The following is a 13487-nucleotide window of genomic DNA, read 5'->3' as shown; positions in this document are numbered from 1 at the left end:
ACATTAGGAGAAGGAAGGGAAAAATGGGCGGGGGGAATTGGAGGGAGAGATGAACCATGAGAGACTATGGACCTGAGAAACAAACAGGGTTTTAGAGGGGAGGGGGGAGGGGGGAGGGGGGATTGGTTAGTCCGGTGATGGGTATTAAGGAGGGCACGTACTGCATGGAGCACTGGGTGTTATATGAAAACAATGGATCGTGGACCACTACATCAAAAACTAATGATGTATTATTGTATGGTGACTAACATAACATAATAAAATTTAAAAAAATAAAAAAAGAAGAAGGTGACTTGACGTAGGGAGAAGACCAGTTGGGAGACTGTTGCTTCATCTGGATGAGAAAGGATGATGGCCTAACCTACCCAGTAGCCGTGAGAATACAAAGAAGGAAATATGTCCTAAAGATATAAAGGACATATATTGCTTTGATAACTAATTAGGTGTGAAGAATAACTAGGAAGAATAAAGGACAACTCTCAGGATTCTGTTTTGGGCAAATGGCTATGAATGTGCTCTTTACTGAAACAGAGGGAGGAGCAGGTTTAAAAAAAAATAATGGGATCAGGTTTTGACCTCGTTGTCCCTCTGGAAATGCCCTATAAGCAACCAAAAATATATATTCTAGGCTCATGAAAGAGATGGGGGCCACAGAGATGGATTTGAGAACCATCATCCCTGAATGGAAGTCAAAGACAAATAAGGGAAAGAGATCACTTAGGGAGGTGTTTTGTTTTGTTTTGTTTTGTTTTGTTTTGTTTTGTTTTAATGAATGAATGAACCTCTTTATATCTGTGGCTCTGTATTAATCTTTTTCCTGTTGGTCAGTAGTCCTAATTTGTTATTTTTGTTGAACTTGTTCCCCATCTCCCTCTTGACAAACAATTATTGAATGTCTCCATTGTGCCAGCTATTGGGAATACAAAAGTAAAAAGCATTGTGCTTTCCCTGCTGTTTCTCTAACCTCTCACTACCGCTCTGAGGCTCTTGCCCCTTTTACCAGGCTCTTAATCCTGTCATTACCTTCAATTATTTATAAGACTATGAACTCTTTCTCCCATTAGACTAATCCCTAAGGGCAGAGACCCTGTGTCATTCTCTGCTGTATTCTAGACACTAAACAGTGTCTGAAACAAAGCAGACTCTCCAAAAATATTTATTAAGGTAATGAATGAAAAAGAACAAAGTCTGACATACAAGCTTGACAAAGTAAACTCTTATAAACCAATATAACAAAAAGTACAAAAGTCATTGCCATCCTGGTTAATTTATTTTTAATTTATTAATTTAATTAAAAAAGAAAAAATAGGCAAGCAGAAAATAATAGTTACTGCATCTCACACCCATTAAGATGGCTGTCAATAACAGCAATAACAACAAAAACCAAGTGTGGGCAAGGATGTGGAGAAACTGGGACCCTTATGCACTGTTGCTAAAAATGGAAAATTGTGCAGCCACTGTGGAAAACAGTGTGATCTTTCCTCAACAAATCTAAAGTAGAATTACTCTATGACCCAGCAATTCCACTTCTGGGGACAGAGCTAAAAGAATTGAAAGCTGGGACTCAAACAGATAAAACAACACCCTTATTCATAGCAGTATTATTCACAATAGCCAAAAGGTGGAAGCAACCCAAGTGTCCCTCAATGGATGAATGAATAAATAAAATATGGCATATACATAAAATAAAATATAATTCAGCCTTAAACAGGAAGGAAATTCTGATGTGCATGAATAAAATTTGAGGACATGTTATGTGAAATAATCTAGTCACAAAACAAGTACAATTTACAATGATTCCACTCACTGTACATAAGGTATCTAAAGTAGTTAAATTCGTAAAGACAGAAAGTACAATCAATAGCCGTTGCCAATGCCTGGGAGGACTGCAGTGGAATAAGGAGTTAATATTTAATGGGTACAGAGTTTCCATTTTGCAAGATGAAAAGAGTTCTGGAAATGGATGTGGTGATTGGTTGCACAACAAAGGGAAAGCACTTAATACTACTGGAGTGTACATTTTAATATGGTTAAGATGGTACATTTTATTGTATTTTACCACAATTTTTAAAGTTAATTTTAAAAAAGAGACTATGCACCGGGGCCCCTGTGTGGCTCAGTGAGTTAAGCGTCTGCCTTTGGCTCAGGTCATGATCTCAGGGTCCTGGGATGGAGCCCCACATCGGGCTTCCTGCTCAGCAGAGGGCTTGCTTCTCCCTCTCCCTCTGCTGCTCCCCCTGCTCATGCTCCCTCTCTCTCTCTCTCTCAAATAAATAAATAAAAATTTAGAAAAATTAAAAAAGAGACTGAGCACCAAAAAAATTAAAAAACCGATTACTTAATAACAACCCACATCAATCAAAACGCGTAGGGACCAAGAAACTCGGTCCGCCCAGCCGCAAACCAGCTGGACCGCCAGGTCCTGGGAGCCAGAAACCAAGGGCGGGGAAGGGCCACGCCTGTGGCTCCGCGCAGGGTGAGGCTGCCCAGCGGCCGCTAGCTCAAGCAGGTCACCCGCAGACTGGGCCGCCACTGCGCAAGCGCAAATGGCAGCTGCCGAGGCGCCTTTTAAACGTACCGGAAGTGACGTTTGTAACGCTGAGCCAGGTTCAGGGAAGATTCGGGTAGGTGAGCAGGGCAGGGGCTGTGGTCCTGGGCCACTATGAGCTGCACCATCGAGAAGATCCTGACAGATGCCAAGACGCTGCTGGAACGGCTGCGGGAGCACGACGCGGCCGCAGAGTCGCTAGTGGATCAGTCCGCCGCGCTGCACCGGCGAGTGGCCGCTATGCGGGAGGCGGGGACGGCGCTTCCGGACCAGGTCGGGCAGAGGGTAGGGGGCCGTGCCCGCAGGATCTGTGCACCCGAGGGGTGGAGGGCGAAGGAAGGTGGGAACTCGGCTTTAAGTTTATGCCTAGTCTCAGAGGGTGGCGGTGAGACCGTTCTGCGGGGTCGGGGTTGAGAATGCTGCCCCGGAGCCCCGATTCCTCCTCCTTCGGTTGCATCCGCGGCTGTTCTCCTGTTAACGGCGCGCTTAGTCTGTCTCTGTTTGTCCAGTATCAAGAGGATGCATCCGATATAAAGGACATGTCCAAATTCAAACCTCACATTCTGCTGTCCCAAGAGAATACACAGATTAGAGACTTGCAGCAGGAAAACAGAGGTTAGTCAGGCCTTTTGGTGTAGTTATGATTCTCTCATATCCAGTAATACTTCAAAAGTTCTTGCCAAACTAACTATTCACATCCTGTATGTATCTCCAGATTACTACTTTTAAAAGAGTTATTCTGTGATGGCCCAGTAACAATAAAGTTCGTTACATTACCTTTTTTAAGGTCATCTGATTTTGTATCTGTAGGCAGCTTATCAAAGGAGTGCTTAGTAGAGTTGAATTATTGCATAGCTTATTTATGTATCCGCATATGGATATTTGCACAAGAGTGTTAATATACTCAAGGGCTTGAATTTTTTATGTTTAAACATTAATTGAAATAAACACGTTAAGATTGAAGAGGGGTTTTTTTTGTTGTTTTTTTTTTTGAAGAGGTTTTTTAAATGTTCTTGTGCAAGGTGGAAGAACTGAATTTTAGCCTCAGGGTATATATTCTTAGGCTTCATGAGTACATTATTAATGATAGCAGTATGAAGTTATTTGTATATCAGTTGACAGCTTTCACATATATCATCCCATCGTATTCTCATATCTTCATTTTGATGTAGATAAGCCCTAGGTACTTAATATTACAATGCAGTTAAGAAATAGGCTCAGAGAGAGTAATGATTTGCATAAGAGTAGTAGTAAGCTAGTAACTCACTGAACTGAAGAAATCCATGTCTTCTGATTCCACATCCCATGTTGTTTCTACCAGACTATGCTGCCTCTGCCTAGAAAGTTATTTTTCTCGTAGACCTTAACTGTTGAGTTTTATAGACTTAAACACTGATTATAACTTTGCATTCACAATATCTCATGGAGTGTCATAAAATTACAACTGTTAAAAGAGTTTTGGCTTTGGGAGCTATCTCTCAGACGTCACTGCCAAGCGATTTTATTTTTTTGATAGAGCTATGGGTTTCCTTGGAGGAACACCAGGATGCTTTGGAACTCATCATGAGCAAGTACCGGAAGCAGATGTTACAATTAATGGTTGCTAAAAAGGCCGTGGATGCTGAACCAGTCCTGAAAGCTCACCAGTCTCACTCTGCAGTAAGAAACTTTGATGAATAAATTCTGAATGAACGGGATTAAAATCTTGAATGGGATTAAAATCTTGAATTGTTTAAAATTGATTGCTTGTTTTTGAAGTAAGCTGGTTTTCCTTTCATGTTTATCACATTCGCTGTGGATTTTGCTGTAGCTTTGCAAGAATATGAATAGAAGGGAGTAAGGGGCTACTCAGGAGCTTTTTTCTTTCAGTGGGACTAAGGTTCCTCACTCCCGCCTGCCCCAAGATCTCTTTTTTTTTTTTAAGATTTTATTTATTTATTTGAGAGAGAGAATGAGATAGAGCATGAGAGGGTCAGAGGGAGAAGCAGACTCCCTGCCGAGCAGGGAGCCCGATGTGGGACTCGATCCCGGGACTCCAGGATCATGACCTGAGCCGAAGGCAGTCACTTAACCAACTGAGCCACCCAGGCGCCCCCAAGATCTCTTTTCAAGATGAATGGATGCTTATGCAAACATAAGGCAAGGTAGTGCTGAAGGTGCTCAGTAAATACTTGGTTATTACCGTACTTTCACTAAAATATAAGCTCCTTGATTGTAAGGAGCATGGATTCTTCTCTTATCCCTAACACAGTACCTGGCACATAGCAGGCAGTCAGGTTTACTGACTGTTAAACTGAACTACATAGCATTATACTATGTTGTTTGGGGAGAGGTATGGTTTTTTAAAAATACATGGCATAGTTTCTACCCTTTGGTTGCTTAGGTTTTAATTTGGGAGAACCAGTAATTGTGCTTAAGTTTGTAGAGTGCTTCACAGGTGTCATTGTACATTCATATGTACTATATCATTTAAGCCTGGATTGATAGATTGGCACCGCACTATCTGTTCCATGAAATTTATGAAAGATAAGTTTCATCTTAGATTCCTTTGAAAGCATTTTACGGACTTAACAAAAGTCTTAGGGAACAGGAATATTTTAAATATGTGACTAGCTCTCAAAGTAAATAATAAATAGCTCTCGTCCAGAAGAGAAAAATAAACTATTTTCTGTAATCTGGAGGAAAAAACTTAAACCTTAATACGGTTTAGCTCATGTGAAAAACTTTGGAAGAGATATATCCAAAGATAGAATAAGGTACCTTGGAATATGGTAGGCTTCCTGCCAATAAAAGTATTCAGTGGGTGGTTAGACTAGAATCAATCTTGAAAACAAATTGTGAATACCACAAATGACTTTATTATGGCTTTGCCTCTAAGGACTCAGATTACGGTGAAACTCCTGTGTAACTTCTTAGCATAGATTAAATGCACTTTCTAACATCATAATGCACAAGTTCTCATGAACTTCATATCTGCAGAAAAGATAACTTTTTCACCTTTTTTTTCTTAATATCTTCACAGGAAATTGAGAGTCAGATTGACAGAATCTGTGAAATGGGAGAAGTGATGAGGAAAGCAGTTCAGGTGGATGATGACCAATTTTGTAAAATTCAGGAAAAACTAGCCCAATTAGAGGTAAGGTTGTTGCTATTGTAAGCTCACAATATTCAGGGAGTTTTCTCAGAGTCTGGAAGGTATGCCATCACTATCCTAGCAGTGTATTGATGTTTTCTGTGTGTTCATGATTTAAAATTAAAACTCCTCCTCCAGGGGCGTCTGGGTGTCTCAGTCGGTTGAGCCTCTGACTCTTGATTTCAGCTCAGGTCATGATCCCAGGGATGTGAGATCGAGCCCCGTGTTGGGCTCCACCCTCAGCTTCTGTCTGCTTGAGATCCTCTCCCTCTTCCTCTGCTCCTCTTCCTGTTCCCTCTCTCTCTCTCTAAAAAAATAAAATAAATCTTAAAAGAAAACAACTCCTTCTCCATACCCTTTTCAGGAAAGTAAATATAATTAGCAGCAAACAATGAAAATGCCAACTATGTATTGGCTAGAAATTGAGATATTATCATATCAAGAGGGTAGAGAGAGTGGAAGAGACAAATTACATGGGAGCTAAAATCCCTCCTCTGGGGACGCCTGAGTGGCTCAGTTGGTTAAGCATCTGCCTTTGGCTCAGGTCATGATCCCAGGGTCCTGGGATAAGAGCCCCCCATCGGCTCCCTGCTCCATGGGGAACCTGCTTCTCCCTCTCCCTCTGCCTGCCACTCCCCCTGCTGTGTGCTCTCTCTCTCTCTCTCTCCCCCTCTCCTCCTCGCTTTCTGACAAGTAAATCAAATCTTTAAAAAATAAAAAAATCTGGGGAGCACCCAGGTGGCTCAGTCATTGAGCGTCTGCTTTCAGCTCGGGTCATGATCCCAGGGTCCTGGGATCGAGCCCCACATCAGGCTCCCTGCTCAGAGGGAGGCCTGCTTCTCCCTCTCCCACTCCCCCAGCTTGTGTTGCCTCTCTCACTGTGTCTCTCTCTGTCAAATAAATTAAAAAATAAATAAATAAAAATAAAAAATAAATTTTTAAAATTTTAAATAAATAAAATCCCTCCTGTCATAAAAGGAAGTCAAATAGGTAATGTCTGAAATTGATCAAGAAATAGCAGAACAGGCATATTAATAATTATTAATTATTCCTCTATTAATTATGGAAGTAAGTACCAAAAGAAATAGATAAAAGTATTAAAAATGGGGGCGCCTGGGTGGCTCAGATGGTTAAGCGTCTGCCTTTGGCTTGGGTCATGATCCCAGGGTCTTAGGATCGAGCCCCACGTCCAGCTCCTCGCTCAGCGGGGAGCTTGCTTCTCCCTCTCCCTCTGCCTCTCCCCCTGCTCATGCTCTCTCTCTGTATCTGTGTGTCTCAAATGAATAAATTAAAAAATCTTAAAAAAAAAAAAAAAAGTATTTTATAAAAGTGGTTGCCTTTGGGGAACAAAGCCAAGGGTCTGCCGTTTATTTTATAAACCTTATAGGCTTGATTTTTTAAAAGTTATTTTCGTGTAATATTTTAATTGTAATAGCAATAATTTACCAAAAAAAAAGGCATAGGGGTATTAGTATGCCTAGAAAATTATTAAGAAAACACATTACAATAGATGGTTTGAATGTTGCTTATTACCAGATGCTATCATGGTGGGCCCTTTGAGAAATAACAGAAAGAAAAAGATAGGATATTCCTGCTCAGAGTCTAGTGAAAGGAATAAGACTACTACTTATATGATATGAAATGGTTTATACATGCTAGGAGAGATGCACAGTATTAAGGGAAGCACTTTATGTGGTAGACGATTTAATGACCATGGGCCCAGACTCTTGGTGAAGCCTGAGGATGCTATGGTTTACCAGAATTTCCTGCAGAGAGAATAAGGATGAAGAGTGCAAGCTGCCCTACCTGGAAATCAAAGGGAGTGACAGGGTCCCAAGTAGGAATTAGGAGTTAGTTAAAATGATAGAATGACCTTATCTACACTATCCCTCATTTACTTAGATATGGAAAGAGCCCTAAGGAAATATGGGACAGATTTTATTTATATTTTAAGTGGAAAGAACACAAGCTTCAGATTGAAACCCCAGCAATACCACATCCAAGTTCTCTGAATTTGGACAAGTTTTTGGACTTTTGTGAGCTACAGTGTCCTTATCTTAAAGAGAACATGGATGTGGGCAATGGTATCTGCCCTACAGGTTGTTTTGAGATGATATATGTAAGACACCCAGTGGTACCTGACTTTCCCAGTGAGTAGTCTCTTCCCCTTTTCCTTTCTCCAAAATATCCAGGAGAGAAGACTGAGCAGAGTCAAAATATTATTAGGAATGTAAAAGTTAGAAGAAACAGTAGTACAACTTGTGGGAACCACAAAAAGTATGACAAGCAGTGAATTCCTCAGGTGGAGGGAGGCTTTTTTTCTTTTTTGTCCTAAAACAGGGCATGTAGAAATTACTCGGGAAATGTATGTTAAATGATTAATAATTCGTGTTTTAGGAAATTCTCAGTTATTTTGTTTCCATAAAATGTTTAAAATTAAAATAATACGCTTTCTGTTCCTGGGCCAAAACAATGTATTCTGATGCAGTTTAACAGTCAAAATACCTGAAATAAACTTTTTTTTTTCCAGCTTGAAAATAAGGAACTTCGAGAATTATTGTCCATCAGCAGTGAGTCTCTTCAGGTCAGGAAGGAAAACTCAATGGCCACTGCTTCCCAAGCCATCAAATAACTCAACTTCTGAATGACAGCTGGAGATTGTTTATCAAGGAAGGAAGTTATTATCTTTCGAGTATTGTCCATTTAGTGTCTTGCCTCAGACTTGATTTAGTGTTGATTAAAGGTATCAGGTGGCAGTTTAGAATTCACAGTCAAATTGGCTGTCCACAAAACGGTTTTTGGGTATGTTCGTGAAAATACACACTGAGTTTCACCATTCCTTTCTCTAAGAGACTACTTTTAATTTTCAGTTCTGGGACCTCAATTTATATAAACCGTTATCGGTTCCTTTTGTTTCTTCACATCTCTCAAACTTAGATCCTTTTATTATAAGCCAGCAATTTTATTTTATATAGGATTATAAATTACAATTCTAAAAAATTTTTAAGAGATTAGCTTTTTAAATGTATTTGGCATAAACCTAGATTTTTTTTTTCCATTTGAGAAAAGTAATACAATTCCACACAACTAGATTGGCAGATTCTCTGATTTGTACATTCACCTCCTTTGAAGTTTTAAGTCTCTCTGGTGCTAAGAGTTGGCACTTTATGACCTGGTGTCTTTATTCTTAATTTGAGAGAACCTACTGCTAGTCCCCAAGAAACATACTTGAAAATAAGTAAAAGTAGAGTCATCATATTGTTCAAAGAATCCAGAGAAATTTGTCCTGTGTGTGTACACATACACATGTACTCTTAGTTCAAATGCTGAAAGTAGCTGTTACTCTATTAGATATTAGTAGTCAATTTTTCAATATTGTCCTCCTTGGAAAACTTCAACTTGGGTGGTTTACTCAGTTGAAGAGCATATAATGGGTTTATTCACATCATAGTTTTTAGGTACTACATTCTGTTTAATTTATATATAACTTGTATTTTATAGTTAAGAACCATCACTTACTTGGATGTCTTTCATTACTAGTACTGATAGTTGGCTTTCTTTTTAGATCCATTTTTCATGAGGAAGCAAAGTTTTATCACCTAATGAGAGTTATCACATTCGTTGTGCTGTGTAGACAACAAAGCAGTGTTGAGATTCAAATGCTGAGCGGTAAACTAGCTCACTCATCAATTCACTTGCCTATCTCAGTTTAGTCACATGCCAGATTTACAAATTACTTCATGTTATACTATCAATTTAGGTTTGCCCAAAAATAATTGAAATAATGAATCCTAAACCTGTCAATATTTTCCAGTAGCACTAAGCACCATACTGCACAGGAGAGACGCAGTATTAAAAAGAGTTTGTTGTTAGTGCTTTTATGTGATGTAAAATTTCTTTTGTACTGCCATAAAGAAGTAACTCCAGTTAAAACAATAAAACCTCACTAAGATATCCTGAAAGCATCTGATCCCACTAATACTGAAAGGACTTGGCCTATAGTGGTGGTCTTTAATGATTAGGTATATGTCATTTAAGAAACTCAAATTTCTATTCGAAGTCCTGCATAGAATTTGAAAAATACTTCCACCCCCACTGTAGGCATTTTTATCTTGTTTCCCAACAGTAAGTAAAACTTAAGTCCAGCCATTTGGCTTGAGGTATATGCCCTAAGTGCCACTGTGTGTCCCACGGTTCCACTCAGGAAGCAGGTACCCCTACATGATATGTCAGCTGCCATGGCCAGTTTTCAGTAAAAATGATAAAGTCATCAAATGGCCCATTAAAGTATAACATGGTGTCTCTTTATCTACCTTATGTTCCTTTAAAGTTGTTTATAAAGTTGTTCACATCTCAGATATCAGGATAAATTTATGTTAACTTTTCCCCCTGGCAAATCAAAAGCTTGAAGTTTGAGTGAAAGAGCTCTCAGTGCCCTACAAAATGTAAATTCTGGCTGGTGTTAATACAAATACATCATTTCTAATAAAAACATTTTAAGAGTAATAGTTAATTTTACTCAGTAATGAATCTACTTATTAGAAAATACAAAGGTATATTTTTCACATATATAGCAACCTGTCAAGTAGGGCTTTTCATAAGTATTTTGTAATTAGCATAAGGTGGTCAGCAGTATAACTCTACAAATAGCTGTTTCTAAAATGGTTTGAGATTTGCTCATGATTAAAAATCAAAATTATACAATTACAAATCATATTATAAAATTAAAACTGAGTTTGGAAGTACCTTGAAAAATGCTTAAAGATTATCCACTTTTACCTTAATAATACCTTACCTTTTACCTTGACTTATAGTAATACATTATGCATAATTTGATTCAAACATTGAAGGTCTATTTCAGTGTTCCCCAAAATGGTTTGCTGACAACTGAAATAGAAATTAGGGAATGGGATCTAGGAATTTGTATTTTAATAATTGTCCCAGATAACTTCTAAGGATACTAGTTTGAGAATGTCTAATCTATGTACCAGACACTTCACTCAGGATTATGAATAGAAAAAAGGTGGGGGAAAGGCCTTGACACTTTTTGAAGAAAAATTTGGTAGAGAAGACAGATATACATATAATTACAGTGCAGTGATACATCCAATATGAGGATGTATAGGATACAGAGGAGGGGCTATATGGAGGAGAAAGCTTGGTGCTTTCTAGTTATCATATAATCTCCATTTTAACTATACCTCATTTTACACATACTCAGGCACAAGGAGATTATGCTATATGTCTAAACTAGAACAAAGATTCCAACCCAGAGAGACTCTTAAACATATTCTTAACCACTAAGTTAAGATGCCTTTAAACGCCAAATACTGGTTGGAGTTCAAGTGGTTCTTGATTAGCAAAATCTATTTTTAGTAATAGTGCAAAAGAAATAACCACAGCCCATATACTAGAAAATATGAATTCAATAAATGCAGTCATAACTAATGAGACATATTTGTCATCTCTTTCTAGAATGATGTAACTGAGAGCTTGTATGCACACAACTGACATGGATAGTGTTTAATTAGTGGTCTTACCTGTGTACGGAAAAGTGCAGTTCTGTCTTTCAAATCTGCCTCCTTAGTGTGTGGCTTTTCATCCTTCATGTTCTTTTGGTTACAAAAAGGTTGGCGCTGTATCAGATGTCTTAGCCATATTGAAGGCAGGAAAAAAAGGGAAACGGCCTATGCCAACTGTGTGTATACTCTTATGATGAAAAGCAAAGCTTTCCCAGAAATTCCAGACAGATTTCCCTGTCTTACTTGCCTACCTCTTTAAATGGTTACTTCTATTTGCAAAGGCTGGGTACATAGTTGCCTCAATCAGTATTCAAGGAGGAAAGAGTATTGAGAAAGCAATTAATGATGTCTGACTAGTCCTTTTATGTTGAATAGTTTTTAACAAATGAAACATTAGCTGACAGTGTTGGTGTTGGGTAGCCAAGAGAATGGGCTATGGCAGACAACTGTCATTTCTTTTCTGGCTGCCCAATATCCTTATTCCTATCCTGTTTAGGGAATCCCTCATCTAATGAGGCAAAGCCTTCCTCCTAAGAAATTTGAAAGTGTCAGATAAATGTTTTCCCGGCCTCTTTTGCAGCTAAGGAAGATGCATCCACCTCAAACTTTAAAGTTAGGCAAAGAAGCAGGAAACTGTACAGAATTCTTTGAGCAAAGGCCTATAACACTGGCTACTATATGCAGTTCCACAGAGGAGCAGCAGAAGTGGCTTTAATGACATTCAGTATCCAGTGTCAGCAAAGTCAGTGGTGTAAGCTGCAGTGTCTCTGCCACATAGTGGGATCTTCACTGAAGGAGTTATCTGCAGTGATTAGAGGCTCTCTAGCCTCTAATTCTGGTTTTCTGGCTGTCTTAGAGATCCTGAGGATTGCTTATTAGCCTTCTAATAAAATCACTTTTTGTTAAAGTTATCCTGAATTGCCTGTAATTAAGAATGCTGATTGATAAAATAAGCATAGTTTTAAACACAACCATGCCAGGAGCACCTGGGTGGCTCAGTCAGTTAAGTGCCCAACTCTTGATCTCAGTTCCTGTCTTGATTTCAGGGTTGTGAGTTCAAGCCCCGTGTTGGGCTCCACGATAAGCGAGGAGCCTACTTAAAAACACAAGAAAACAACCATGCAAATATAAATTTTGTCAATACTTTATATATAGTGTTATACTTACATTTTAATATTTGACACATAAAAGGATGTGTAACATGCAAATAGATTATCAAACATAATCATTTGTCACCTAAGAATTAGAACATTACCCATACTTTGCATTTATCTATTTGAATTCCTCTCCTGTCTCTCCCCACCTCCCTACTCCCTCTTTTTCATAGTTCTCTCACATGCAAAAAGACCTAAAATATGTATGTATCCCTAAAGTGACATTTTTTAGTTTTGTTCCTTTTTGAGCTTTATAAAAATGGTATTGTATGTTACACATAGTCTATGGGGATCTGATTTTTTTCACTCAACATTATGTTTCTGAGATCCTTTTGTTGTACATAGCTGTCATTTATTTCCACTGATGTACAATATTTCATTGTGTGACTATATAATAGATTGTTAAAATACATATGTAATAGTACAATTACGCATTTTTAAAATCCTTGCTAATATCTGACTAATTTTTAATTCTCCATCTACCTCATTTAGATTAGATACATTTCACAATAAGCAGTCATATTGCACATTTTTCAGCTATTTCACTTGCAGTTGTCTCAGCAACCTTCAGAGGGAATTAAGGACTATTATCTGCTAATATAATGGAAAGCAGATCATGCTTTTTCTTTTGTTACTCACAAAGAATCCTAAAGAGGAGGCAGAATCTTCAGAGCTTCTGAATGAACTACAATTCACTCAACATTTGATCTAGCCTCCTGAAAATACCGATCCTAAGATTCATTTTTTTTTCATATTTTAACATCTCTGAAATTGGGATAGGTCTTATACATGTAGGGGTTTGTAATGTAGTTGATCCTAAGCAAAAGCAAAATTGGCCATGTTCCTGACGGCATGACTGGCCAAAGGTAAGCTCTTGGTATTTTGGTCAAGAAACTTTTAAGGGGCGCCTGGGTGGCTCAGTTGATTAAGCATCTGCCTTCGACTCCAATCATGATCCCAGAGTCCTGGGATCGAGCCCCACATCGGGTTCCTCGCTCAGCAGGGAGCATGCTTCTCCCTTTCCCTCTGCCTGCTGCTCCCCCTGCTTGTACTCTCTCAATCTCTGGCAAATAAATAAAATCTTTAAAAAAAAAAAACTATTTTAAGCACTATTTGAGAAGGGAATAGGG

The 13487-nt window shown here is 38.7% G+C and overlaps 1 protein-coding gene across 3 annotated transcripts; it reads left to right on the top strand.

Moving 5' to 3' along the window:
• Positions 1-2582: 2582 nt before the first annotated feature.
• SIKE1 (suppressor of IKBKE 1) lies at positions 2583-12114 on the top strand. 3 transcript variants are annotated; one of them, XM_006728447.3, is made up of 5 exons: positions 2585-2833; positions 3058-3163; positions 4065-4207; positions 5571-5684; positions 8212-12114. In XM_006728447.3, the coding sequence occupies exons 1-5, from the start codon at positions 2663-2665 to the stop codon at positions 8311-8313; spliced, it is 636 nt and encodes a 211-aa protein (XP_006728510.1). In that variant the 5' UTR covers positions 2585-2662; the 3' UTR covers positions 8314-12114. The 3 variants fall into 3 exon arrangements, with proteins under 3 accessions (XP_081671858.1, XP_006728510.1, XP_006728511.1); XM_006728448.3 differs by having other exon boundaries at positions 2586-2821; XM_081815732.1 differs by lacking the exon at positions 5571-5684 and having other exon boundaries at positions 2583-2833.
• Positions 12115-13487: the final 1373 nt, after the last annotated feature.

The sequence above is a fragment of the Leptonychotes weddellii genome, chromosome 4 (assembly GCF_054177405.1).
Source record: "Leptonychotes weddellii isolate Sample4059 chromosome 4, ASM5417740v2, whole genome shotgun sequence".
NCBI lineage: Eukaryota > Metazoa > Chordata > Mammalia > Carnivora > Phocidae > Leptonychotes > Leptonychotes weddellii.
This window is presented reverse-complemented; position numbering and strand designations above follow the sequence as displayed.

Bases quoted from the DNA above. Each gene is read 5' to 3' on its own strand.
- SIKE1 (XM_006728447.3), top strand. From the start codon at position 2,663: ATGAGCTGCACCATCGAGAAGATCCTGACAGATGCCAAGACGCTGCTG. The intron at 2,834-3,057 runs GTAGGGGGCCGT...CTGTTTGTCCAG, and splicing joins CGGACCAGGTCGGGCAGAGG to TATCAAGAGGATGCATCCGA. The intron at 5,685-8,211 runs GTAAGGTTGTTG...TTTTTTTTCCAG, and splicing joins AAAAACTAGCCCAATTAGAG to CTTGAAAATAAGGAACTTCG.